General features: G+C 47.8%; 11 protein-coding genes across 11 annotated transcripts; 7 read left to right on the forward strand and 4 right to left on the reverse strand.

The window, feature by feature from the left end:
* The first annotated feature begins 88 nt into the window (after nt 1-88).
* EV420DRAFT_1526942 (NADH dehydrogenase I, D subunit) lies at nt 89-2,249 on the forward strand. Its single transcript, XM_060472442.1, has 11 exons — nt 89-361; nt 412-590; nt 640-753; nt 804-892; nt 949-1,092; nt 1,138-1,296; nt 1,344-1,442; nt 1,499-1,609; nt 1,665-1,753; nt 1,815-1,899; nt 1,948-2,249. The coding sequence occupies exons 1-11, from the start codon at nt 135-137 to the stop codon at nt 2,014-2,016; spliced, it is 1,365 nt and encodes a 454-aa protein (XP_060333480.1). The 5' UTR covers nt 89-134; the 3' UTR covers nt 2,017-2,249.
* Nucleotides 2,250-5,924, forward strand: EV420DRAFT_1526945 (glycoside hydrolase family 3 protein). The gene is made up of 18 exons (XM_060472443.1): nt 2,250-2,347; nt 2,395-2,455; nt 2,520-2,546; nt 2,594-2,710; nt 2,762-2,965; nt 3,020-3,110; nt 3,161-3,227; nt 3,280-3,295; nt 3,346-3,421; nt 3,473-3,563; nt 3,619-4,134; nt 4,197-4,232; nt 4,282-4,627; nt 4,687-4,717; nt 4,767-4,802; nt 4,860-4,986; nt 5,043-5,134; nt 5,188-5,924. The coding sequence occupies exons 1-18, from the start codon at nt 2,276-2,278 to the stop codon at nt 5,720-5,722; spliced, it is 2,541 nt and encodes an 846-aa protein (XP_060333481.1). The 5' UTR covers nt 2,250-2,275; the 3' UTR covers nt 5,723-5,924.
* Nucleotides 5,925-6,562: 638 nt separating this feature from the next.
* EV420DRAFT_1640049 (general substrate transporter) lies at nt 6,563-9,349 on the forward strand (the record flags this gene model as incomplete). Its single annotated transcript, XM_060477048.1, has 21 exons — nt 6,563-6,812; nt 6,871-6,895; nt 6,949-7,030; nt 7,085-7,094; nt 7,153-7,217; nt 7,264-7,291; nt 7,357-7,507; nt 7,558-7,565; nt 7,621-7,650; nt 7,705-7,820; nt 7,883-8,037; nt 8,092-8,193; nt 8,249-8,376; nt 8,430-8,495; nt 8,543-8,611; nt 8,667-8,748; nt 8,812-8,829; nt 8,887-8,965; nt 9,022-9,104; nt 9,164-9,188; nt 9,242-9,349. 21 exons carry the CDS (start codon nt 6,563-6,565, stop codon nt 9,347-9,349), a joined length of 1,680 nt encoding a protein of 559 aa, XP_060333482.1.
* A 529-nt stretch (nt 9,350-9,878) lies between these two features.
* On the forward strand, nt 9,879-11,338 carry EV420DRAFT_1266171 (endochitinase; the record flags this gene model as incomplete). The annotated part of the gene is made up of 5 exons (XM_060467313.1): nt 9,879-10,057; nt 10,108-10,204; nt 10,258-10,403; nt 10,456-11,101; nt 11,162-11,338. The coding sequence occupies 5 exons, from the start codon at nt 9,879-9,881 to the stop codon at nt 11,336-11,338; spliced, it is 1,245 nt and encodes a 414-aa protein (XP_060333483.1).
* EV420DRAFT_125896 (uncharacterized protein) lies at nt 11,162-13,326 on the reverse strand. Its single transcript, XM_060466923.1, has 9 exons — nt 12,494-13,326; nt 12,207-12,445; nt 12,052-12,154; nt 11,916-11,997; nt 11,843-11,863; nt 11,736-11,790; nt 11,658-11,684; nt 11,544-11,605; nt 11,162-11,492 (listed from the first exon to the last, which is right to left on the reverse strand). The coding sequence occupies exons 1-9, from the start codon at nt 13,309-13,311 to the stop codon at nt 11,448-11,450; spliced, it is 1,452 nt and encodes a 483-aa protein (XP_060333484.1). The 5' UTR covers nt 13,312-13,326; the 3' UTR covers nt 11,162-11,447.
* Nucleotides 13,327-13,529: 203 nt separating this feature from the next.
* EV420DRAFT_1477479 (uncharacterized protein) lies at nt 13,530-14,583 on the forward strand (the record flags this gene model as incomplete). The annotated part of the gene is made up of 3 exons (XM_060469421.1): nt 13,530-13,565; nt 13,619-14,312; nt 14,426-14,583. 3 exons carry the CDS (start codon nt 13,530-13,532, stop codon nt 14,581-14,583), a joined length of 888 nt encoding a protein of 295 aa, XP_060333485.1.
* A 1,435-nt stretch (nt 14,584-16,018) lies between these two features.
* EV420DRAFT_1477480 (uncharacterized protein) lies at nt 16,019-17,142 on the reverse strand (the record flags this gene model as incomplete). Its single annotated transcript, XM_060469422.1, has 5 exons — nt 16,019-16,071; nt 16,140-16,191; nt 16,596-16,740; nt 16,764-16,951; nt 17,074-17,142. 5 exons carry the CDS (start codon nt 17,140-17,142, stop codon nt 16,019-16,021), a joined length of 507 nt encoding a protein of 168 aa, XP_060333486.1.
* Nucleotides 17,143-19,280: 2,138 nt separating this feature from the next.
* EV420DRAFT_1640053 (uncharacterized protein) lies at nt 19,281-20,824 on the forward strand (the record flags this gene model as incomplete). The annotated part of the gene is made up of 2 exons (XM_060477049.1): nt 19,281-19,950; nt 20,001-20,824. The coding sequence occupies 2 exons, from the start codon at nt 19,281-19,283 to the stop codon at nt 20,822-20,824; spliced, it is 1,494 nt and encodes a 497-aa protein (XP_060333487.1).
* A 676-nt stretch (nt 20,825-21,500) lies between these two features.
* EV420DRAFT_126593 (uncharacterized protein) lies at nt 21,501-22,638 on the reverse strand. The gene is made up of 4 exons (XM_060467298.1): nt 22,443-22,638; nt 22,132-22,393; nt 21,718-22,078; nt 21,501-21,661 (listed from the first exon to the last, which is right to left on the reverse strand). The coding sequence occupies exons 1-3, from the start codon at nt 22,508-22,510 to the stop codon at nt 21,866-21,868; spliced, it is 543 nt and encodes a 180-aa protein (XP_060333488.1). The 5' UTR covers nt 22,511-22,638; the 3' UTR covers nt 21,501-21,661; nt 21,718-21,865.
* An 828-nt stretch (nt 22,639-23,466) lies between these two features.
* On the reverse strand, nt 23,467-24,517 carry EV420DRAFT_1266299 (inosine triphosphate pyrophosphatase-like protein; the record flags this gene model as incomplete). Its single annotated transcript, XM_060467321.1, has 7 exons — nt 23,467-23,595; nt 23,652-23,763; nt 23,812-23,848; nt 23,901-24,074; nt 24,126-24,165; nt 24,218-24,346; nt 24,398-24,517. The coding sequence occupies 7 exons, from the start codon at nt 24,515-24,517 to the stop codon at nt 23,467-23,469; spliced, it is 741 nt and encodes a 246-aa protein (XP_060333489.1).
* Nucleotides 24,518-24,568: 51 nt separating this feature from the next.
* Nucleotides 24,569-26,336, forward strand: EV420DRAFT_1761961 (uncharacterized protein). Its single transcript, XM_060480683.1, has 5 exons — nt 24,569-24,906; nt 24,958-25,195; nt 25,248-25,613; nt 25,665-25,959; nt 26,011-26,336. The coding sequence occupies exons 2-5, from the start codon at nt 25,010-25,012 to the stop codon at nt 26,274-26,276; spliced, it is 1,113 nt and encodes a 370-aa protein (XP_060333490.1). The 5' UTR covers nt 24,569-24,906; nt 24,958-25,009; the 3' UTR covers nt 26,277-26,336.
* The last annotated feature ends 197 nt before the right edge of the window (nt 26,337-26,533 follow it).

Genomic DNA, 26,533 nt, shown 5'->3' on the forward strand with positions numbered 1-26,533 from the left:
GCAGGGACGCAACTTCAATCGGAGATTGAATATTTAGCTGGGCGGAGATGGAATCCTCGGCGACCAATCAGATCATTTCCAAAGGACACCGCGTCCTTCCGAAACTTTACTGGTCGTCGTCGACATCAACGACGATGCTCAGCCGTCTAGCTGCCCGCTCTCGGGCCTTCGCGCCCTCATTCACCAGATGCATTTCTTCATCGCACGTTCGTCGCGCCACAGCCGCAGAAGCCGCCGAGACCAAAACTGCGTTTGATTACCACACAGTGGAGGACCTTCAGGGCATGCATGCCTCAGAAATTCTTGCAGAGGCGGATACTAGGTCGGCGACCAATATGAGGCATTTTACCGTTAACTTCGGGTGGGCTGTGTCCTGGTATTTTTGGAAACGAATGTTGACTAGCGGAATAGGCCTCAGCACCCTGCCGCCCATGGTGTGTTGCGAATGATTCTCGAGCTCAACGGCGAGGAAGTTCTCCGTGCAGACCCACATATTGGTCTTTTGCATCGAGGGACAGAGAAGCTAATTGAATACAAGACATACATCCAAGCGCTACCTTATTTCGACCGGCTGGACTATGTCTCCATGAGTAGGTCTCTCTTTTCATTCTATTGTGCGGAAGTTGACCTTGCCACCAGTGACAAACGAATTGTGTTACTCGTTGGCTGTCGAGAAATTGTTGAATATCGAAGTGCCGGACCGTGCCAAATGGATACGCACATTATTTGGAGAAATCACGAGGATCTTAAACCGTGTGTTTTATAGATGGAAATGTCTTTGTCTATGCTTATCTTCGTGATAGATCTCATGGCTATTCTTACGCACGCTATGGACGTTGGTGCCCTAACGCCTTTCCTTTGGGGTTTCGAGGAGCGAGAGAAACTTATGGAAGTAAGTCTGATTGGCCTCACTTTCTCAGTACACATGGGGTAACGTTTGTTTATAAGTTCTATGAGCGGGTTTCTGGCGCACGTCTTCATAGTGCCTACGTTCGTCCGGGGGGTGTAGCTTTTGACCTCCCTCACGGACTATTGGACGACATCTTCAAATGGGCCACCCAGTTTGGATCAAGGGTAGATGAAGTAGAAGAGGTAAGAATATAAATGTTGCTAGTATCCCTTTTTCACTCCTGTTAGGTTCTTACTGGAAACCGTATCTGGAAAGAGCGTACCATCGGAGTCGGCGTTGTTAACGCTGATGATGCTCTGAACTACAGCTTTAGTGGTGTCATGTTGAGGGGCAGCGGCGTGAAATGGGATCTCAGAAAGGCATCACCCTATGACAAGTATGACGAAGTAAGCAGGTCCTCTCTACCGCAAATGATATGTACTGACAACTACAGGTTGAATTCGACATCCCGGTGGGCCAGCATGGGGACTGTTATGATAGATATCTTTGCCGTGTGCAAGAAATGCGGGAGAGTTTGAGTATCATCAACCAGGCAAGTATCCATTTCTTCATGACTCTCAAGGCGTTCACTCATGTTGTTTGCCACAGTGCTTGAATAAAATTACGCCCGGCGCATTCAAGGTCGATGATCACAAACTCGTGCCACCTCCAAGAGCAAGTATGAAGGAGAGCATGGAGAGTTTAATCCATCATTTCAAGGTCATCCTACATGTTCTCCGCAATTTGCTGCTTAACTGAGGAACGTGTTGCTTAGATCTTCTCTGAGGGATATTCTGTGCCACCTGGCGAAACCTACAGTGCCATCGAGGCCCCCAAAGGAGAGATGGGTGTATACTTGGTTTCGTACGTCGGTTTTCTTGTTATTCTGACCCGTTTACTGTGCTGATCGATTGATATTAATAAGGGATGGAACGAACAGACCCTATCGTTGCTCAATCAGAGCACCCGGTTTCGCACATTTGGCTGGGAGTGATTTCATTATGCGACATGTGGGTCGTTTCCTAAGCTATGTGGACATCGCTAAGATTTCTTTCTAGCACATGCTAGCAGACGTTGTAGCTATCATCGGAACTATGGATTTGGTGTTTGGAGAGGTTGATCGATAGGACATAGCGATTCACCTGGCGCCGACACCGCAAATGTATACGAGGTGCGGATGTAGAATAAATCTTATTACTTCTTTCTCCTCCGCGATTATTGGGGTTCCCTTGAGGTTCATCGGGTGAAGGCTTCCGTGTCGGACCCTTGGTTTTGGTATGACGTCGTCACTTGACCGCGTCTCATGCCATTCGTCCGAGGTTTATCCGATGAAATGTCGTTCGTGAGCACAGATCCCACGTTAGTTTGAAACACCCCACGATAACCATGACTTTCAATGTTGATGAAACACTACTAAAACTCACCCTCAATGACAAAGTCAAGCTTCTGACAGGACTGGTCAGTCGTGAATTCATTCATATCGACTTCAATATTGATTCTTGTAGGGATGGTGGCATACTGAAGCGATTCCACATGCAAACATTGAGTCAATGAGAATGAGCGATGGTAGGCGGTTCATGTTTATATTCTATGTATCGAGACCGACCGAAATTTCGATATTGTTCCTTAGGTCCCAATGGCGTTCGTGGTACTCAGTGTCGGTAATTACTCACCGTCGATTAATTAGTTCTAACGGATCATCAGACTTCAATGGCGTGCCGTCGAGCTGCTTTCCTTCGTCCACCGGCCTCGGATCATCCTTCGACCTGGAGCTTGCATACAAGATCGGTGAAGCCCTTGGAGACGAGTGTCGCGCCAAGAGCCAGTTCCCTCGCCCAAAAGATTTGACTGTGAAATAATGTTGCCCTACAGGCTGCCACATACTCCTTGCACCAACTGTCAACACCCAACGTTCTCCACTTGGTGGAAGGGGTTTCGAGTCGTTTTCTGAGGACGGCGTCTTGAACGGGGAAATCGCTGCTGCGTATATAAACGGTTTACAATCGAAAGGCGTTAGTGCTACCATCAAGCACTATGTCGCCAACGATCAAGAGCATGAGAGATTTTCTGTGAGCAGTACGTCGATAATCCGCTACTGAATCACCAATCTCACGCTGAATGATGGGATAGGCGAAGTGAGCGAGCGAGCTCTCCGAGAAATCTATCTTAAGCCTTTCCAAATTGCGATTCGCAAATCTGACCCGTGGGCCCTTATGTCATCGTACGCTCAGTTTCGACATGTAAACGTACAATCCTCATCAGAACCCCTAGATACAATCGTGTCAATGGCCTTCATGTTTCTGAAGATAAACGTCTGCTTGACGACATACTAAGGAAGGTGTGTACAATCGTTCACGGCAACTTATGACATGTATCTAATTTATATACAGGAATGGGGATACAAGGGTATGGATTCAGAGACAGCCGACATTTTGAAGCTGAGCCACAATACGTAGGCTTAATTATGAGCGACTGGACCGGTGTTTACAGCACTGTTGAAAGCATCAAGGCAGGAGTTGATCTGGAAATGCCGTGAGTTCCTGCTGTTCTAACGTATCCTTGCTTGCTTAGTCCGTTGAAAAGCGGTCCAAGCGTTGTTCGCGGCCCAGCCGTTCTTCGCGCGATTCAAGCAGGAAAACTTGTTGACAACGATATCAATGATCGGGTCCGAAAGGTGATGCCCTTCCCCTGAGCAAGACCGTCCCATCAGTGCTCACACCGGCTTACAGGTTCTCGAACTCCTGCGCAAGGCTCATAATTCAGGTATCTCGTTTAATGGCCTAGAGGAAGGCGTCGACACACCGGAGTTACGCAAACTCCTGCGACGAGCCGCGGCTGATTCAGTAGTGCTCCTGAAGAACAAGGCTGGTCTCCTTCCTTTAAGCGCTCCAACATCCATCGCGGTAATAGGGCCTAACGCGAAAACAGCCATGACTTCTGGAGGCGGCTCGGCGCAGTTGTTGTCTACTTATACTGTCAGCCCCCTTCAGGGTATCATTGAGGCGGCGAAAGCCGTAAATGCGCAAGTTAATTATACAGTTGGCGCCACATCTCATAAATTGCTGCCTTTGTTGGATGCATCCATCAAACAGCAGGACGGCACGCCTGGGGCCCTCTTGGAATTCTGGAATGAACCTCCCACGCCTGACTTCATATCACCACAAGCCGACCTGAATTCGTCATTGAAGCAGCCCGTATGGGATACAAAGACTTCGGTTTCTAATTGTATCCTCCTTGATGGTGTGGTAAGGCTATCAGTTCCAATACTTGCAAATAAATGCCTAATGTGTGTGTGCTGCCTTTTCAGAAAGCAGAGAAGGTCAGCACAAGTTGCTGGACCCGCGTAAGGATGTATAATCACTTCCTGCTGCATCATCTCACCCCTTTTCTAGTACTCCACGACTTTTATTCCTGACGAATCCGGTGACTGGGAGTTTGGCATGAACGTTTCTGGAATCGGAAATATGTTCATTGACAAAAAAATCGTAATCGACCAGAGCACCAAGACAGAGTATTCAAAGTCCTTCTTTGGTGCAGGATCGACAGAAGTTAGGGCCATCGTTGAAGGAATGAAAGCTGGTCAGGAGTATGGACTTGAAGTTCGTCTGAGCAATGTCGAGTTCATTGCAAGGGGACCTCCGTTCCCTTATTGGGGCGGTTTCCGGTTAGGTGGTATACGTGTTGTTGGAGGGCAGGAAGCCATTCAGGAGGCCGAGGCGTTAGCCAGGGCTTCGGATGGTCAGTCAGTTTCGCGTCAGGTTTCTAAAAGTGACTCATCGGTATCTTTCTCTGGATAGTTGTTATTCTTTTGATCGGCCTCAATCATGAGTGTGTATTTCTTCAGCTTCAGTTGCGTCGGTACTGACTTGGGTTGAAGCTGGGAAAGCGAAGGTTTCGACCGGGATCACATGAAGTGCGCACACAATTTTGGCTTCATCACTGTTCAATTTGACTTAAGATATATGTCTAGATTGCCGGGATTGACGAACGATTTGGTCTCTAAAGTTCTACAAGCCAACCCGAGAACTGTCGTTGTGAATCAGTCAGGGACACCCGTAGAGATGCCTTGGATTGACGACGCCGATACTGTGCTCCAGGTACGAATATCGTAGCCTCAGTCATTCGTGGTCATATATGATGGCTCGTTGCACAGGCCTTCTATGGGGGTAATGAATTGGGCAACGGCTTAGCTGACGTGCTATTTGGAAAAGTCAATCCCTCAGCCAAATTGTCGCTTACATTCCCGTAAGTGTGCACTCGGTCTGATTGTCAATTTGCTGATCAGGATTTTCTCCTAGCAAACGTCTTGAGGATAATCCATCTTATCCTTCGTTTGGCAACAAGTGCCAGGAACATGGGAAAGTCTTGTACAACGAGGGTATCTTTGTTGGATACCGAGGATATGAGATCAAGAAGACCGCGCCTCTTTTCCCGTTCGGCTTCGGCCTATCGTACTCAAAGTTTGACTATTCTGATCTGAGCTGTTCAGAAATATCTCCCGACGGGAAATTTAGCGTACAATTCAAGATCACGAACTCCAGTGGCATTGACGGACGGGAGGTCGCGCAAATATACATCTCTGATGTGGAAAGCTCTTTGCCTCGTCCAGCGAAGGAGCTCAAGGGGTTTGTAAAGGAAATGTTGAAAGCAGGAGAAACCAAGGTTATAATTTTTTCCCTTGACAGAGATGCATTGGGATACTATGACGACCGCAAATCGAGTTGGATAGCTGAGAAGGGCGAATTTGTTGTGCTCGTGGGACCGTCGTCGGCAGATGTCAGGATGGAAAGAAGCATTGAATTGAAGAACACCTTCAGCTGGGTGGGACTGTAGGCTGAATATGTATCCTGACAAGGCTACTTATAATGCGGTGCCCGTACTCATGTTAAATATAGCTCTTTTACTTCGCAGATTTACGAAGTTACCGGTCCAAAGCCGGAGCGAATCGGTGCCGGCCTGATTGAGTGCACGGTAGCCGAGTTGATATTTTCGCATATTCATGCAATTTTGCTGTCGTATATTTCTTATCTGCAACTTCCAGGTTTCTACCGTCTTTGCTCCTGCGATCAACCGTAAAATATTCGAATCCCCAGGCCGATTGCTCGTTGCAACTAGCTACAGCTTGTCCTCTTGCTATTAGGTCCGAGTCCGGTATTGTGGAACTTCCCCATCGCCGACCTAACAAAAATTGATCGACATTTTCGGAGAAACCTTGAGAGAGCTGCAGCTGGGTTCCACGCCATTGCGACTTTATTCCGAAGTCGCGCCGAGCTCGAGTCCCTCGAACCAGAGTTGTCCGTCTTTTGGCATCAGTCTGCTTCCTAGCTCTTTCGGGACAGGAATCAAAAATTCTAGACGGAACGGCCACTTACTATCCCATGATGAAATTGCTGCATGGCGACTGCAGGAACGGTGAATTTTGCGTGGCTATATCTCTCCTTTCACTCAAAAGAATATTTCTATAGAATAAAGTTTTCCCAAAGTGGCCTGTGCTTTGATCTGGTTTGATTTCTCAATACCCCGATGGAGGTGTAACCAAGCCTCAAGAGTTCCCGGGACCTTTACCTTCTTCGCGACACTCGTGTGTTCCAGGGACTTCTCCGTTGCAGGTCCCTGGACTAGAATATAAAGAATCATTCAATTCACGATACCGTCTTTCTTGCCCCGCTCATCATGTCTGAGGAGAAAAACCATAAAGACTCTCACGAAGACGATTCCAAGGAGACACCCCCGTCTCCAAGCGCACTTGTCCCGAATGACGTCTCTCACAGCACGAAGATCCTTGAAGTCACCAATACAGATCTTGCGTTGGCTCTTTCCACCGGTCCGCCGTTGAATCCAAGGAGCTGGACATCCATCAAGCTTTACTTGTGCCTTATGGTCGTGTTCATGGGAAGTATGGCGAATGGCTTTGACGGGCAAGGTGCGGCATTTTACAATAGATCGGAGTTTCGCTTCTCATCATGAGGGCCATTTGGCAGTCATGAGCGCCGTTAATGGAATGCAGTACGAATTCTTATCAAGTTCCGGATTGATACAAAACCGACCATAAACCACAGACAGTATCTCAACTACTTCGGTATTGACGGTCAAGATGCTGGTGGAGGCGTCGGTACGGTGACCGCGATTATCTTTGGTATTGTGGGTATTTTAAAATATCTGCCATTGGGCGAGGTTTCTCATTTCATTCTACAGTATTCAATAGGTGAAAAGAGTATCTGACTCCTGTAAGGCCCCAAACTAATGAGGTCTAATGTGTAAAGGAAGCATTGTGGGGGTTGCGCTCGCTGGTCCAACTACCGACTATTTTGGACGTCGAGGAGGCATGGTATGTTTCTGGTTGGTTTCGTAACATGATGCTCAAGGCGTATCAGTTCACTGGAGCCGTCATTATAATAATTGGTCAGACTCTGATGTGTTCACTGGCAGATAATTCGTCTAATTTCGAGGCTTTATTCAAAAAATAGGTGCTGTTGTGATTACTGTGTCCAAGACTCAGGACTACCTTCTGGCTGGTAGATTTGTTCTCGGGTTTGGAGTTTCTTTCGCTACAACAGCAGCACCTTCATATGTTGTCGAGATGTCTCCTCCACAATGGCGCGGTCGTTTGACAGGATTGTATGTCAATGTACCGGTGATTCAATTGCGTTGCTGAAGTCATTTTTTAGATACAACAGTATGTCAAAATCTCGATCACGTTGTTCCAGTATCTCAGAAACTTAATCATCCAGCCTTTTATTATACTGGTTCCATCTTGTGCAGTAAGTCCCTCTACCGATCATTCCCATAATTTACACGCTCCTCGTTCTGCGTAGCCGGTGTTTCAATCGCAACTGGCCGTCTTAGTACCACAACATCGTGGCGAACACCTTTGGCTATGCAGCTCATACCTTCCGGAATTCTCGCTATTTTCTCGCTGTTCTTGCCTGAGGTGACTGCCCGATATATATTTTCTCGCATTCCAAAAACTGACTTACGTTTGTTTTCTACAAGTCACCTCGATGGTTGATGGCTGTCGGTCGCAAAGAAGAAGCACAAACAATCCTTGCTAAGTATCACGGTAATGGAGACGTTAACGCACCTTTAGTGCAGTTAGAAATGAGGGAATTCGAGGAATCTATAAAAACGGATGGCTCCGACAAGCGATGGTATGTTTCATCAATGCAAACATTTCGCTTGAATAAAAAACTGGTTCATTGTAGGTGGGACTACTCTGAACTAGTCAACACGCACAATGCCCGATACCGTACATTTATGATGCTCCTAATGGGATTCTTTGGACAGTGGTCTGGAAATGGTCTGGGGTACGCAAATTTCTCTACTTTGTTCGAATATACTCATCTTGGACCGCATTTGAAGGTATTTCCTTACTATTTTGTTCAAGAACGCAGGAGCGAACACGCAAGAGCGACGTCTGATTTTGAATTTTGTCAACACACTTGTCTCGGCTGCAGGCGCGCTTATTGGAACGTCTCTAACTGATCACGGTCCGTGCATCTTGACGATCATCAGGCTACACATGCAGATTCATATATCGTAGTTGGGAGACGTACGATGTGGTTCTGGGGAACTCTCGGTAGCGCGGGCATGCTTGCAATTGTGACTGGTGCGCAGCGAATCATCCGTTCTAGAACATTCCTGACTTTCATCCAGGTTGCACTGCAAAATGGGGATCAGAAGGAAGTAACCCGGCGGGTTCCAATGCGGCTATCGCGTTCATATGTAGGCTTTTTTGTTCCACTTGATGGTTGTGTCCTATTAACAACTGATCTCGTAGTTCTGTTTGGCTTCGTGTACAGCTTGGCATATACGCCGTTACAAGCTCTGTATCCTTCAGAATGTCTTGCATACAACTCTCGGTAGGTATCCGGTTGATCACAACAGAACGGTTCAGTGGTGCTGATGCGGTTATCACTGCGCAGAGCGAAAGGCATGGCAATGTCAGTTGCTCCTCGAATCCCCTTTATGAACTTCTAATAACTCCAGTGTGTCTCCAGGTACTCATTCGCTGTGAGTTGTGCAGGCTTCGTCAACACCTATGCGGGTCCCATTGCTTTGAATAACATACAATGGAAGGTTTGTGAACCCTAACCAGTGACCCTCGGGCACCGTTGATGACCACAATACTACAGTATTATATCGTCTATGTGGTTTGGGATCTTTTCGAATGTTTGATCATCTTTTTCTTTGCTGTTGAAACGAAAGGGCGTACTCTGTAAGTAGTGCACAGTACTTGAATCTCCACCGGGTAGCTGACACTTCCTTTTGAAACAGCGAAGAGCTGAACGAGATATTTGATGTGCGTCGCGCGAGATTGAATAGCGCTTCTTATTACAACTGACCTGTTCTTAGGACCCCCACCCAGTGAAAGCGTCAATCAGTAAGAAGAAAGTTGCCGTCATGGAGAAGGAAGGTCAGGTCCAGATGGTGGCTGTTCAACCAAGCGGTGATCAAGTGTAATTTTATGCTGTATCTTTGCGTTGGCGGCTATTGATTAATAATAGTGTACGGGGACAAATGCCCATGTAGCCCTGAACCCTGTAAACGAATGTTTTAGATTCCAACGAGTCTGTTACGCTAAATTGTTACGAGATCATTCTTGCTTCAGGTGGCTCGGCCCCGAAGTAACACCTATTTAAAGTACGGTCAGATCTCTTTATCTGGGTTGTGCTGACAACGGTAACCTGACAGGAGGCTCAGCTGAAAAAATTAGGGAACGAGAACGTACATGGAGCTTGAAGGAGTCATGCACTCATGGCCATGACACTTCGACTCGGACCTACTTCACTAAGTTAGTGTGGGGCCACCAGGAAGGAGCACCAATTTGAATTTCAAACAGATCGTCGTGAGCCACGGAGATTACATAGCCTGATCACGATCGTTTGAGATGGGAATAAAAGACTCAAAGCGTGGGTAGGGATCTTTGACACTTAATTCTCTCTCTTTCAGTTCTCTCCCTCTTCGACCTTCGTTTGTTGTTATTACTGCCATGATTTGGCCGTCATTATTCATACTTTCCTCTCTCCCGTTCATACACGCAGCCGAGGGTGATGCTAGCTGCGATGAAAAGGTCGCTACGACATGGTTTGCTGGATGGCATGCCAAAGACGGCTTCAATGTTAGCGATGTGCCATGGTCCAAATATACCGAAGTGACCTTCGCATTTGCGTGAGTCTCAAATGCACATCCCGTGGACCAGAGTCTGACCGAAAACGTAGCGAAACGACGCCAGACGTCAATACACTCTCTTTTAACGTCTCTGGGATAGACACGGAAGAAGTGCTTGTTCAACTTGTAGCCACGGCGCATGAGAACGTGAGACACCTTTCAGCTCTATATTTTTAGCTAAAATTATGATGGTTTCATAGGATGTTGATGCCAAAGTCTCAGTCGGAGGATGGACAGGTTCCCTGTATTGGTCTGACAATGTCGGGTCAGCGGAGAATCGCACAGCATGGATTAAAACCCTCACCAACCTTGTGTCCAAATATGACCTCGACGGGCTTGACTTTGAGTGAGCCAGTTCAGACTTCTCGGGCGTACTATCCGACTAATATTTCGTTTAGCTGGGAATATCCTGGGAAACAAGGTATTGGCTGCAATACCCTAAGCACCAATGACACAGAAAACTTCCTCGCATTCCTCAAGGAACTCCGAGAAGACCCTGTTGGCGCCAACCTCACACTCTCAGCAGCGGCGTCGATTGCCCCATTCACCGGTGCCAACGGAACAGCCCTGACCGATGTATCAGAGTTTGCCGAATACCTGGACTACGTCGCCATTATGAATTACGACATCTGGGGATCCTGGAGTGCCACGGTCGGGCCAAACGCTCCCCTCAACGATTCCTGCGCGGACGCAGCTAATCAAGCAGGCTCTGCTGTGTCTGCAGTAACAAAATGGACTGAGGCTGGTTTCCCTAGTGATCAGCTCCTCCTCGGTGTCGCCGCATACGGACACAGTTTCAGCGTGCCGCAAGCCGGAGCGTTTACAAACGGTTCTGACACGCTGGCACTCTATGCAAGTTTCAACTCTTCTGTACATCCTGCGGGTGATGCTTGGGATGATCAAGCCGGTGTCGATGTCTGTGGTGCTGCTACAACAGCCGGTGGATCAATCGACTTCTGGGGATTGGTCGAACAAGGATATCTCACAGAGAACGGTGACGCCGCTGATGGTGTTCCTTACGTGTTTGATAACTGCAGTCAGACGGTGAGAAAGACTCCTGCTTATCATGTCTGTTACCTTGATCTCATATGTTTTGTACGCCAGCCTTTCATCTATAACACCACAACCGAGGTTATGATATCCTATGACAACGCTGAGTCCTTTGCGGCCAAAGGACAATTCATTACTGATATGGGTCTTGCTGGATTTGCAATGTGGGAAACAGGAGGAGATTATAAGACTATTCTCTTGGCTGCCATTCGTGCGAAAGTCTTCGCGTAGCGACGTTGACGCCGCCGTTCGCTCTACATATGATAATAGTTAAATTATAGGATTCCTCTAGTCCAGACATGGGCATTAAAGATACGGCTATACGTGGCCTAACAGATCATTACTTTGCAAGATCGAAACCAGTAACATGAAGCACTGTAGCGAACTGAAAGAGCAGATCAGCACGCATCTAGCCTCAGAGACGATGAGATAATACCTGAACTTTAGCTATTGCCTTTAATTGTTCGAGATCGTATCCCTCTCGGTCACTCAGGTCACCTAGAAGCGAAATATTTAGACAGGAGTTGGCAGATGTGATGAAGATACATACCGCTATTGTGGTACATGGGGTCAATAACTTCGGTCTGGTCAATCACAGGCTAACATGTATGAAACTGACATGACATACTTGGTCCTGCTCGCTCGAACACTTGCGTGGCTGGAAATCCTTGCTCATGAAAGGACTACAATAACAGTTCATGAATTCCCACGACATTAGGCAGAAAAAAATCATACTTGATGGTCACTGCAGCAAGCCTACGAACCGTTGTTAATAAGCTGTACAGAGTTCATCAAGAGACAAACATACTGAGGTGTATCCAACAACCAGTTCCGGGCTGTAGATCCCAGCAATGGTAGAAACAAGGTCTCCAACTTCTGGGCTACCAATACTGATCATTCCTGTTAGTACTAAAAACACTCGGTCGCAGGTATAAGACACCGACGTTTTGGGAAGACCCAATTGAGCGGGCTCATCAAAAGCATGATACGCAATCATGTCTGCTTGTATCACGAGTGTGAGATTCGACCCAGCATCCCTCAATTCACCTAGAGCATGGCATGTAAAAATGAAAACCGCACAATAGGTACCCAGGCTCACGGGAGTAAGCTCTGGAGCCTAGTAAGCCTTGCTCCTCTCCAGCGAACAAGACGAGTTCGACGTTAGCATGGAACTTGATGCCTTTCGCTCCAATAGCGCGCGCGATGGAGAGAATCCCTGTGGTACCCGAGCCATCGTCATCCCCCCCAGGCGCGCGGGTGCTGCCAAAGGATCCACGGCTGTCGTAGTGGGCGCTGATGAGCACCGTTTCAGACGTGTTCACAATAGCTTCATATCGACTGAGAATAATGTGTTAGTGGCCGTGCAACAAAATCTCATGGACTCACCATACGACGTTGGGCGCGAAACCCGAGAGGAAAGGCTTCAGTTCGCAAATAGCGCCGGTATCCTCAATCCGATCCTTCAGCCACGACGCTACTGTTCGCGATCCCTCAGCAAAGGAGTGCCGTGAAATAATTCCTGACTTCCCGTCTTCTCCGGTGAGAAAGCGGATGTCGTTCTTCATCTGTGCGACAGACAGGCTGTTGACCAGAGACGCAATGACGGGATCGAATTCGACAACCGTGATCACATCCTGAATACGCTGCGTAGCATACGAAGGGACAGGGATGTAGTCAACAGGCGACGTTGGCAGGATAGTCGATTTCCAGAACCGTGGAACAAGCGTGTCAATGATGCGCGCCTTATCGTGGCTGACTGACAGCAATGCAGCTTGGGGAGACCGATAGAGAAATTCGTACTGAATCTCCTGTTCTCTGTCTGTAAGGACATCTTGTTCGTGGTCCTCTAGAGCCTGGTCCAATCCACGGTAAGGCTGGCGAGACGGCAACGATAGCCTCTCCAGAAAACTATCCAGTCCACTCCCTAGCGAAACCACCTGAGATTTCAAGGTCTCATCCACCGACTCTTCCTCAACCCACACAAGTTGCTGAATTGGGTGAAACGCGCCGGATATCGTGGCAGACTCTGCAGTAAAGTCTGATAACCAATTGTCTATGCATGCTTGCTCAGGAGCGTATACGGCCTGATACGCTGCTCCATCACGATATGTACCATAGTAAGATGTTGATAAACAAGATTCTCCCTGAAAGATGGCACTGTCGAAGGGAGTGATAAGGAGCAGAGCCAGCGGTATGGCGTTCATGGTGAAGATACCGTGGGAAAGACGCGGTAGCTGCCGGCAAGCGATCCGGTACTGATCTCGATCACATGCCTCTCTTAATTACAATCCCGTTCTGCATACCTCGACGGTAGCCTACATGGATTTTTTCGACAAGCGCAACGTCGATAATCGGGATAGACGAGCATCTGAAGACTCTGCAGACCCTCCTGTACCGCCAGCCCCTCCGCCAGCTGAGCATCATGAAGGCATATTGGGCAGAATCAGTCACGCGCTGGGTAGTGACCAGGACTCATCAGCCCAACCGGTTGTAGCACCTCCACCACCACAGCCGGCGCCAGAATCCCACGAGGGTATATTGCACAAACTAGGGGATGCGCTCAGAGGGGTGCATGATACCCCAGCGCCCGTCCCCGCTACCCAGCCACCTCCGGAGCCCAAACATCAAAGTTTCCTCCACAGAATTGTAGGTGATTATCACGAGGAAGTCTACCAGGCCCCTTCCACCCAACCTCCTACCGTGAAAGAGGGTTTCATGGATAGGCTCACGGACAAGTTAACTGGGAAGGACCACGATGTGCCTGGACCTGTAGCTGCTGTACCTCCGCCAGTTCCAGAGAGCCACGGTCTTTTTCACAATATCAGTAGCAATTTACGTGGTCAGACCACAGCTAATGTGCCACCGTCGCCAACCAAGCCAGAACACGAACATGTCATGGAGAAAATCCACGATGCATTCAAGAGCGATGAAGCGAAGGCGGCCGAGAGGCGAGCCAAGGAGGAGGCTGAGCGAAAGAAACAGGAAGAGGCGGAGAGGGCCACCCATCATAACATCTTTGGCAAAATTGGAGACGCGCTTCACCGTGACGAGAGGGTTCCCCCATCTCCAGAACAGAGCCACAGTGTCTTTGACAAAATCGGGGCGCATATGTTACATGAAGAACTACCCAAGCCTGAGGAGCAAGGATTAAAAGCAAAAGTTACTGCGGCTCTCGGCGGAGGGGCCCAGGCTGAAGCTCATGAAGGTCAGTCATTATTGGTTTACCCAAAATAAATCTTATACACGGATTTTCAGATCACCTGGACAAAGGCTAGGAGCTTCCAAAAATATCATGTACTGTCACTGAACATCTTCTAGCCATTGACTTTGTACAGCAACACATTCTCCGGCAAGGAACCCAATCTCACGAATCGTTCTGGGAACAAATGAAGGACGAGCAGATCGCAAACATGATTCGAAAGCAGTACAAGGAAATGACGGGACACGAGTTCCTACCTTCACACAAGACCGCATGATTCTATTACACCATGGTAGTGGATGTATGGATGCATAAGCTGTACAGTATGATAATTAGGAGATTACAGAGGGTTAAATGCCATGTCCAATTTTATGCGAGAGAGGGGATGTGTTTGTCAATTTAGATGACAGAGTACGGCCTGTAACTCCACTGATTGCGCCTTTTCAGCTTCGCCATGACCTGCTTCGGCTTCAGCTGATAGAAGAACGTGCTCACGGTTGCCGAGGCCGTCGAACGTTTGGATAAGAGCGGATGTGAATCATGATGGCTATCGTCAATTATGTTGTATGAGACCGCTCCGATAGTTGACGCGTCACGATGAATATGCTGCGACGAGGGTAAGCGAAACTGGCTGTGACGATAGGTAAAATGGTATACTACCTTTGACCATGCCTCAATAGTTGGGAAATTCGCGTCGCATTGTGGACAGTGAAGAAGGGGTGCAGGTCGCTGGATGCTCTGTGAGCTCGCGAATCATGAAGAAAAGTCTATTCCACGCACCGACACTTGAATAGTTTTTATACTTCGGTTGAGATTCGCTAAACTAGGATGCCACTGATCCCAGTGCCTCTCCAGCTCCTCATCATTTGCGCACTGAAGGTGACATACAATGCAATCCATCGTGGTCCTGGCCGTGTGATAGAGAGAGAGAAATTGTACTAGATGTTTAAATATTAAATGATCTTTAATAAGCGGCCTAGGATGCCCGGCGCTTTTATCGGTCCTCTTTGCCTCCGTTTCTCATGTCAGAAAAAGAACATCGTATGATGTCTAACCACGGACCTTCCTTCTGAGGAAAGCCTAAGGAGATTTAGTGGATTTTTGTAATGGAACCTGGGTCTAAACCTAATAGGAGGCGGACTAGATGCCAACGATATCAGATGAGATTCTCTTGTTGTACGGTACTTTATGATTGGACTCACCAATACAACTGGTAATCCGATTTTCCTTCGACGAACCCTATTGCGGAGCAGAACAAGAACATGACGGAAACAAGCTTCAGCCGAACTCCACTTCATCTTGAAGACTCGAACTCTGGCCGAAGAACAACGATTGTGATCTATGCTAACTACAGTATACGGTGAAATGGCGATGAGAGACGGGCGTTCCAAATGTGCTCGAAACACAGCCTGAGGTATTTACAGTGAACAAGAGTGAAAGAAAAAGAGGCGTGATGAAGGATTTCTTTAATGTCGTATCGGAATCCAGTAGCGGCAGTTGCCGGGTCCCCGATTCTTTCCCTTGGGCAAAGAAACGGCATGCTATATATCCGCTTGTTCAAGCTGCTCAATACAGTGGTAGTGCAAAAAGCTCGCATTTTGCACAATCTAAATCTAATCTCAGTGTGCTATTTTCCTCCGTTCAAGACCCATGTTAAGATTGCAAATAACAACAAATTTTCTGGCATTAAAATCGAACTCATTGATGAGTCGTCATTTCACACTAGAGGCCCCGAGGAAGGTGAACTTGTAACTCAGTTTGCCATCTAGTATGCGAGGGATCACAAGTTGGTGGGTATTTGAACGGCATCTTATAACTACACACCCTACGCACCTGACACGTTCGTCGTCTCGAGAAAGAAAATCATATCTCTAGTACTGTGCACCTTGTGCCGTAAAAAGGTCGATTAGTCCACAATAAACACATCACAACGTTCATCAAATTGCGACATGACAGTAAATATCTGACCGTGAATGGGTATGCACTTTCCGAAAACCAGACACAACAGTCAGCACACATTACTTGCTGTAGCGAAATGTTCTGATTTGCAGGCTCGTATCAACGCTGAATTCTCTAGTTATATCAAATATACATGATGTAACATGCCGTCGGCGGGACGACTCTGGTTGATTTTGGACAATTGTGGTGTGACACAGCCACATAGATCCACCCGTTCTGACACAACTCCCTCACAACGATGGCATTCTGGTCCTAGGTGCTAGTGGCGGGAGCCATATTAGACCCGTGCCTTTCTCTACTGAGCACCATCGTAAACTTGCCTAAACTGACTATGGGATCTCCCGGCCTTCTGGAATGCTGTCCGGAAGACTTTACGCTCTCGGTAATGCTGGATTTGTCGGTTATGGGTCGCAGCAGAACAGGTAGTCGACGTGGTGATGTACGCTGCAATGCCTGACATTGGATTTGGTGCGTACTGGATATATGTACTATGTTTACCTCTGACTTAACCCCACATGGGTCTGCGTAGTGGTATCCTCCTTGCCAAGATCGTGACTGCTTCCTGTCATCTCCATGATCTCCTTGCCTGGCGGGTCCCCGATATTCTCCTCGCCAAAGTTCGTAACGTACTTCGCCTTGCCCATAATTGTCTTCATGAATCCCCTCCGACTGCCTATCACATCGCCCTAGTCCGCTTCGTATTTGTCAGTTTGTGGGCCCTGACGATGAGACGAACACGTCAAGCTTTGGATGGCCACACCGGAATGCTACAGAGATTATCGACCTCTTGCGAATAACGTCTGCACACCCATCCGTTCGCTGTTTTCACAGTATTGACCCAGAATTCGGTGGTCCTCAGTGGGGATTGCAGGTGCATCTAGACTTCTTACCACTAACAATGACTTGATTCTGACCCCGTAAGGACACACAAACGGTTTGAGGAATGAAGCTAACCATCGTAACATAACGGTTAACTGAACAGAGGTCTGGTCAACGTGTCTAACGCGTCTGGCAAACTAGACGCGTTCTCCAACAACACGTACAACACTAAGTCCGTCCTATCTGTGTCTGGATGTTGAAGCGTAGTAGAAAGCACCGTTCCACCATCTTGTTCTCTGTGACGAAGTCTTGTACGTGTTTGACTAACCCGATGATTGAAGTTATGACAGTGCTCGCACGCTGTAGGTCTTATGGGCTTGAAACGCTTCAGTCACGTCATCTAGTTCAATATATATCATTAGTACCCATTGCCACCTCATAATGAGAGCATCTTACCTTCGATAAAACAGTTGAGATCTATTATTTCTAAGTTATCGGGTTTGTTCAGTGTCAAGATGAGCAGGATAACAACTAATACATACTTACTATATTAACGCTACGTTGCAGCAAGAGCTTCGATACATGACTAGTCAGTAAGCAAACAGAGATACAATACCATGCCCATTGACCGCCACAACAATCAATCCCATGCTAACCATCTCAATCTGCGTCCAGAGAAGTAAACTAAATGAAAGAGTGTCAGCAAAGCCAGCGAAAACACAAAAACAAGGCTTCGACCTGCCCATGCACAGCCCAAGCCAGCAGCCGCTCCCGCCAAGTTTTTGCAGAACCTGTTTGTTTAACTGAATCCTAGGATGTTGGAACAAATGGGCACGAGCGAAATTGATATCCGTACTGTCAAACGTTACGGAGGGAGGGAAGGGTGGTTCACACTGATGGACCTAGATTGTAGATACATGCAAGTTGAGCAGAGAGAGAGGTAGCGCATGTGGGCTGAGACTCACCTTCTCTCGCTAATCCACTATCACTATCACTGTTCCTCGCCGTTGAGCTTGAAATCGTCACTTCACGTTCAAACAGCATAGAGGGTCTTCATGTACGTCTTTGTGGGAGGGAAACTGTACTCGGAACAACGGACCGATGTGGCAGTGTCGTACGTGGGTGGCTTGCCAAAAATCAACCGGAGTCTTCCCGCCGACGACATGTAACAGGAAACCTCGTTAAAGATAAACGAATGCATAATACCGCAACGGAACCAGGACAACGCAGAGCGATAGCACTGAGGCATAAGCCGCTGAGTGGGGCTGTAGAACAGACAGTAGTTGAGGGCGTCTGCAGTCGCAGAACAGAAAAAAGGACAGTGAAGGCAGGAATCACTTGCGACGTGCAAGCAAAAAGGTAAATGAGAGGAAATTTGACGTCGTTTTTCGACCAGCCCGTAAACCAATAGAAAGTATTCGGAAAGAAAGACTTCTCAGCCACAGCGGCAACCGCTCGGCAAATAAGCCGTTGCGTGCCGGATGATCGCCAATCACCAAAAATTACTTAAGCCGACCCCGAGTATAGCCCCTGTCCAGACAGTTTGGCACTGGTCAAGACAGTTACGCCCCGATAATAACCCTCTGTCGTTTCCTCATTCTTCGGAAAGAATCGGGAATCGGAATCGGCCCGATTGCTTCTCTTCTCCCACTACGACGTGCGTACATCTTTATCACTTTTTCCGTTACTGAAATTGGAACCCGCCTTTCAGTATCTAGGATCATCGAAGCTTGGAAAGCTGTTGATTGATATCAAAGTACAACACGAAAGGTAACAAAGGCGGGGCGGCACCGGACCCCGTGTACAAGATTTCTCGCCACAACAATACCACAGCGTGCGTGTGAATCTAATTTACACCCGCTCCTTGATGATCTTGACTCGGTGGTTCCTCAGTGTTGTTTGACTGAGCCTTCACTGATCACCTCTCCTACTTGAATAAGTGTATCAATCAGATCCTGCGGCACGTTGAAGTTGTTGTCGAGTTTGGTATATGCACAAAACGGAAACTGTAATGACATCGTTGATTCGCATCACCTACTTCTGCTGATTTTTCTGTCCCCGTAGATGAATCTTTCTCTAAAATGTATAACGTGTAGGACTCCATGCAACAGTACCCATGTGTTCTTCTGTGACAACCTTGACGACCTTCCTCTACTTCCGTCCCTTCTTCACAACAATGAGCCGCCAGTGGAGTTCATGATTGGACCTCTTACATCATCGGCACTCCGTGTAACCGCTGCCATTGACGAGATACAGGCTGAGATTTTGCGTGCCGAGGACTTTCTCGATGCCCTAGAGGATAAGCGCCGACATCTTCAGTCAATTAAAGACGACTACAAGACAGTTCTATCACCTGTTCGTCGCGTACCTGCGGAGGTTCTCGCGGAGATATTCCCCGTGTACAGCGAAAACGGGGGGTCAAAGCCTAGATATAATGTTTTCGACGTGAAAGCTGGTCCCTGGGTTCTTTCCCGAGTATGCCGTTTATGGCGTCAAGTCTTGTACTCCCTTTGCCCGAGTAGTTGGACCACCTTTATGGTGCCAACATACCCTCGGATGCGAAGGGATCCCACCTCATTGTTAAAAGCCGCGCTTTCGCGCTGCGGAAACCGCCAGCTGGAGTTTATCTTTTGCGGTCCAAGCTGGGATCCGCGAGATGCAGACATGGAGGTACGAAGGACCAGCAAATCTCTTTTCCAAATTTTGCTGTCGCTTTCTCACCGATGGAAATTCGTCACTCTCGACATTGTTCACGAACTTTTCCAACTTCTTTCATCTGTTCGTGCAAAGATTCCCTGTCTGGAAACTTGCAATATAACAACTGACCCTATCACTGGGCCGTTCAATGCTCTAGAATTTGCGCCAAGTTTGAAGTGACCCTCGAGGGGCTGGCAGATTGCTTCATTCCTGTCCAAGTTTCAACCTCCAACCTTGTCACATTCTCTGACGATAGAATGACCGACTACTTTGGGAGCTTGCACCAGATGTATCTAGATATAATTCGCGACTCCCCTTTCTTGGAGGAGCTGGAAGTCGCTCACCAGGGCGAAGCAGAAGGTATCTTGCCCGTGGCTACTCCCTTCATTGTCCATCCAGCGTTACGCAGGCTGGCTATTCGTGAAGGCTCTTTTATAGGAAGCCTAGAACTCCCAAAGCTTGCATCAGTTGCTATTCAAGAGGGCCCTAGGGCTGCATTTCCCGATGTGCTTCCCGCGTTACATGACCTCATCATACGCTCGGGGTGCTCCCTTACAAGTTTGACCATCACTGATACTCTCGATGATGACATTATACCCATCCTCTCTTGGTCTCCACAGCTTACCAACTTGTCGTTTTGTCTCACTCAATGGAATGAGAACTCGGATTCTATTCTTCAAACAGTTGTCGAAAGGATGGCAGAAACGACCATCAGAAGCTCCAGTGATTTAAATCGTAACAAATTAGTTCTCATCCCCCTTCTGGAGAAGCTCTCCATCGATATGCACGATCGCAGGTCCCGACTCAGAGGGGAAGTTGAGGTGGGATTCGTTGACAGCAATTTTGTCAACATGTTGAAGGGTCGCTTGAACTGCGAAAACCCGCTGCGGTCCGTCAGTATCAAGACATCGACACGTCTATTGAGATTCTCGCGACTTGATGAGGATGATATCAAGCAGCTAGTAAAATGGCGGGACGAAAGCAAATTGGAGGATCTCTCCATCGAGTCGGGTTGGAGCCCAGATGGAAACATCATCGTGTAACATGGAGTGACCGGACCACCTCATTGTTTCTGAAAGGATGATCGTCGGCTGACGAAACTGATAAGTGGTCCATCGCCGTAACATTGGGTTTATTGTTCTGGTATTGAATAGCAAGGCAGCTTCACGAAAGGTCAGATGGTATCCTCAATGGAAGCCCGAAGTGGTGAGGATTGCCCCACTTTATGGATGTCTCTGGCAGGAGAGAACTTAGAAGCTGTTTGATTTACGGGACGTACGGGCGTTTTTGGAACCTTGGCGTCGTCTGTACCGACTATGCAATAAGGTCGAAGAATATGTATATCATGAGTTTTATTTATACACTACCAACAATCTTCATAACCGATATACATGGCTTTGAGTCTAAGTAGTACTTACGTTAGTGGACGATCTGGGGTCACCTTGCAGTATTTTGATAATTTCTTAGAGCCGGAGAGAATCTGATACATGTAGGCCGGTCTAGTCGCATATGTCAGTCATCAATGAACGTTGAACCTATGAGTAGATGGAGGTGTAGATTCGAACAATTATTATTATTATCAATACCGTAAACTTCACAGTAAGAATCACTCAAGCGTTTTGCTGAGCTCCCTGCTGACTGGTTTCACCACCACCACCACCACCAGCGGCAGCTCCTCTAATCTGCGCCTCGAGGCGCTTGTTCTGCTCTTCTGCCGCTTTAGCCTTTTCCTTGTCACTTATCTTTGATACACCAGTAGGTTTGATCAATGCCGGAAAAGTCCTAGCTTTTCCTCCCGAGGGCTTCTTGTTGCATATAGCGTTCAGAGCGTTGAATCCTTTCACTGAATCAAATTCGATTTTGCTTTTCAAATCTTGAGTCTGAATAACTAAATTAGCTATTCTCCATAATTGCCGGTATTGGAATGATAACATACCAAACCATCAACACGCCTAGAGCGACCATAGTCAATGAGCGTCAGTCGGTCCAAGTTGGCAGTGACGAAAACATTATCTGGCTTTGGATCCTCGTGGCTACAGAAACGATGAGATCCGCGTTCCGGGAAGTATAGAAAAATGTAAAATTCACCGAAGGCCTTTCGTGTCAATCCAGAATTCGATCATTTCGGCAGATCGGTCTGAGAAGGCTTTCACGATAGATTGGCATTCCTCTTTTGTCTCAGCTTGAGCCAATATTTCTTCGGGAGTATACATCTGTGGCGGTCCAGTCCGAACATTCTTCATGACTATCCACTTGGTCCCGTCAAGAGCGTTCAAAGTCTTGATATATAAGCCAACCTTGTATGGTTATCAGATCATTAACGCCGATTAATTGATATCAGTGTGCTTACGTCGCGAAGCGCTTGAACCTCCTCATCGAACGGGATGGCTTGGTCCATAATCTGACGATCACCCTCGACCGGTTTGCTGGACTTCGCAATAGCCCACTGTTTTTCCGAGTACAGTTGACAAACCACCCCATCGCGTCCTTCCCCGATTACAGTACATTCATATTCTTTAGTTTTGGATACACCCAATGTCGACGACTTGACTTGGATGGTTATTTTCTGGCCCGTTGTATATTGATGAACCCGGCGGTCAAGCCCAAATGGTCTGGATAAGATCAATATACGATCCTCTCTCACGAGAGAAAGACACTAACCGGCATTCACCCAGCAGGAAGGAGAGTGTCCAGACGATCAAGAACGAGCAGGCTGTGAAAAGACGCATGACGGATAGTAGTAGATAGCTGTAGATTAAGCACCAGGCTTGTGAGGGTTAAGCAGCAAGGTAGAGACCAGCTCTGAGAGTGAAAGAGGCGCGTCGGACCCTGTTTATATAGGGTAGTGAACGAGAGCTAGTACCATCAGACCAACCCAGCGACTGACGATGTCTTGGTCTACTAACGGTTCAACCCGCCCAGTCGTAATGCCGCCACAATGGCACATAGATGCCAAGGAGACAACGGAGCCCGACTTAAGCAGAGATGGCCGACCAGTTGGCTCCGGTCTCAAAGGAAGAGGCGGTCGAACGTACAGGAACTGAGCGAATACAATGCCATTACTTACTCACCATGGCATTGAAGGGGTTCCTGATTGCCATTAGGGATCCCTACAGAGTACCGATACTCTGTCGTGGACTATGTTGCTTGCGATTAGGCCAGCTGCTGTTGCTACGCGTATGCCCGATGATGGAATTCATCGGACCACCATCCAAGCCCGAGAGCAAACCCCCCATTACTGTTCAGTCCTACCGCCGGTTAGGAAGCCAATAACCAGAGTGTAGATACAGAACACTGGAGCAACATCCCATCAGCTCAGGGTCACTTTGTCAGATCGGCCAATCATCGGCACACAGGTTGGACTCGTCCTGATCGAGCGAAGCATATCGTCGGTCAAGATGGCCGTGATATGCGCCATGGTATCAAGCGGCGTAGTTTTTTTGATGCGCAAAAAAGTTGTAGAGAAGACGGCGATAGATAAAACCGTGCAGTGCGTCTCGAAGAGCGCTTAATATGGCTGACTAGAGACCGCTATCGAGACCCATTACGCCAGTTAAATGATCGGTTTGTCCCTAACATGAACGGCAAGGTCACCATGGTCCCCGGGAATGACAATACAATGAAAGCAGTTGTTTCTCCGAGACGGTCCTGGCCAAAAGCAGGCATCTATGTTGCATTCCTTACATTATACATCTAAAAAATCAGGCTCTTCTTCAACTAGAAGGTCCAAGAGCGTGAAGAAAGATGCGGCCGGAAATCCGACAACGTTATTGTAATCGCCCTCAATTTTCCGTATCAATAGGCCGCCAAGTCCCTGTGGGAGAGGCAATTCTGAGTCGAGGAGTTAGTAGAAAACACTGAGTAACGTACCTGGATAGCAAATCCACCGGCCCTGTCAACGCCTTCACCGCTATCGGCATAGGCTTCCACCATATGTTTTGGATTATCAGCAAAATACACTAACGAGCGTTCGTCAATGGATCTACCCGAGTAATCAGTCCCCGGTTGTCTCCCGCTGGCATGCACTCACTTGATGGCGTATCCTGGCGCTGAGAGGATGGGATATACTTAATGGGTTATCAGCAAGGCCGAAAAAGAGGCATTTTTACCGAAGCGTACCCAGAGCAACGCCGGTCACCACCTCACACACACCGCCATTGAGATCCAGCAACATTCGCAAGTTGTCTTCTTTTGAAGAAGGCTTCTCTAATAGTTCTTGGTTCGTCTCAGGTAGCACTGAGTACGACACATCTGACGTCGAAGGTTGGGCATGGGTCAGGACCACGGTATCGGCTATCTTGGTGAGATCAGTGAAGACGACGGACTAGACGTGACCATCCTCACCTGCAATTACTAAGTCTGGTGCGTCATCCGGGTCTTGCTCCTACCAGAAACCTTGAGCTGAGGCGAAGGATAGAAAGATGAAAACTACTCACCACCAACCGCTCGTAAACTTCCACGGCTTTATGAGTTGCCGTTGCTACAGGATATTCATGTATATCGTCAAATGAACCAGGAGCGAGATCTTCTTCGAACGTTGAAGGTACAATGTCGGGGGCAAGGCCCTGCATACAGACCTATCAGTTACGAGAACATGGAATGTTGTGTCGATATACATAAGTCTGAAGTATTTCCTTTCTTCTGGGACTGTTGGATGCTAGGATGATCTGCTTGCCCGAAAGTTTCTTGATAGCAGGAACCTGAAGGGCATGGGGCAATATATGCTTTGAAGTCATGGTGAGAGTATAAATGCGATCGTGCTTAGTGACGTATGCTGTTTAGACTCAATTGAGGGCAGGTTACATAACGTTGCCTCCTCTCACCTTCGTCACGCACTTGAGTAATGGCAGCATCAGTAACGTTAAGGATCGTTGACCATGGGCCTGGCCTGGGGCCCAGACTTGACTATAACTTCGGACAATAACTTTAGCAGTCAGCAGAACTCGAGTGTCGTGGTTACAAGAGCATGACAGTAAATTGAAAAAATGTTCAATATTCCTGGGCGCAGTGAACATTCGAGTGCCGATCTGTCTGCCCGAAGTAGTACGAAAAATTCCCACCGCTCGTCTTCTTCCAATACGATGATCCCGAGAACGAATATTCTTTCGTTCCTTCTTATATTTTCGTATGTCACATCTTCAATACGAACATATGTAATGTTGACAAACTCACCCAGCTGCGGACGCACAGATCGCCTCTGAGCTTGTCTCTTCCTTGTTGTCCTCAAGATGGACAGCGAATCTTCCGAATCCTCTGGACAGTCAACTCGGAGTCGAAGCCCTTCCAGCACCAGCAGCCAGTCAGAACATGAGGTCGTAGTCACGGAAGACACAAAACAAAAATTTGCCAGAGAATTCAGGAAACGTCCCAACGTTCACGACTTGATGCAGTGGAAGAGGTATCACAATAGCCTGGTGAGTTAGCATTTCGATGGCACAGCTACTTGAACTTGAGGCCTTTCATTAGGTATGCAAGAATTGTTTGTTACGTGGGCAAGATTGCACGCCGAAAGACAACTCAGCTGTATGCATCAGCTGTGAGGAGCAACGAGTCGGCTGCAGTCGCGCGGAACTGGAAAGGACGACGCGAGTTCGGCGGTTGTTAAATCTTTCATATCAGGAACTGGAGTTTCTAGTCGACTGGTACAAGGGATGGAGGGAGACAAAAGGTAGCATCATCCGGAAGACTCGGACGCCTATCACTCCAAGTCCCAGAAAGACGAAATTTCAAGACTCTCCAATATTAAGCCCCGAGTTCCAAGCAAAGACGGCAAGGGCTCGCCGACATGAACCCGAGGAGCAATACGCTTCTTCAAGTTCGTCAGCTTCTCAAGTGAGTGTTATTGTTCTTCTCTGTATAAGCATGCTGAGCCTTATCGTACAGATTCTAAACTCGAGCCCCGGCGCCATCTATGAACACGATCCAACGGACCACGCAACCGCCGCGAATTTTCAACAAATGTGGAATGATTATATGAACAACTGTCACAGTCCGAGTCCTCAAACACCTTCTGGGGCAGGTGGCGCTGTTCTTGACGTGGTGACCGGACCCGAACATTCAGACACTGGCACTCAGAATCTCAACGATCTGTTAATGCTGAATTATGAATGTCTCGAAACTTCAACTGAACGCGCAGATGTTTTATTTGACGAGGCCAACCCGGAGGCGCCGACGGAAGGTATGATGTCTAGTGACTTCCTGTTTATATTGCTTTTCAACGTACTTGTAGTGCAAAATCCAGAAGGTTCAAGTACTGTCATGCCAGCCGACAAGAACCAGGCAGCTCTCACACACATAGAGCTATTATTGCATAGGAATGAAGTAGAAAACGTCGCTGCAAGGGTGAAGGCAGGGGATATCACTCAGCAGAACCTGCTCAATGCGCTGAAGGCCATCTCGGAGGGTTTGCTTGGAATGGCGATGAAGTACGATGCAGCTTCCGAGTCGGCAGGACGAGCAAGTGTGGGTGGGAGTTCGGAATGGCTTGAAGAATGAGGTTGTAGGTTGAATAATGTACTTTTATATGATATTCCTTGAACAGAGTGTTAATCAGTGTCATAAGGCTGTAAGAAAGTATGAAGTCGACAATTGTGAAGTTCGGCTGGCGGCCCGGTTTTTTACCCGGCTACACTCCAGCTCACATCAACTCTTCCTCGACCTCTTCTACAGTCAATGCTCTCAGTGCAGATCAGCTCGCCTCAGGTTCTCAGCATTTACAACTTCGGTCGCCTCCTGCACCCTTACCTACTTTA

Source organism: Desarmillaria tabescens (assembly GCF_030435595.1).
Source record: "Desarmillaria tabescens strain CCBAS 213 chromosome Unknown EV420scaffold_10, whole genome shotgun sequence".
Taxonomy (NCBI): Eukaryota; Fungi; Basidiomycota; class Agaricomycetes; order Agaricales; family Physalacriaceae; genus Desarmillaria; species Desarmillaria tabescens.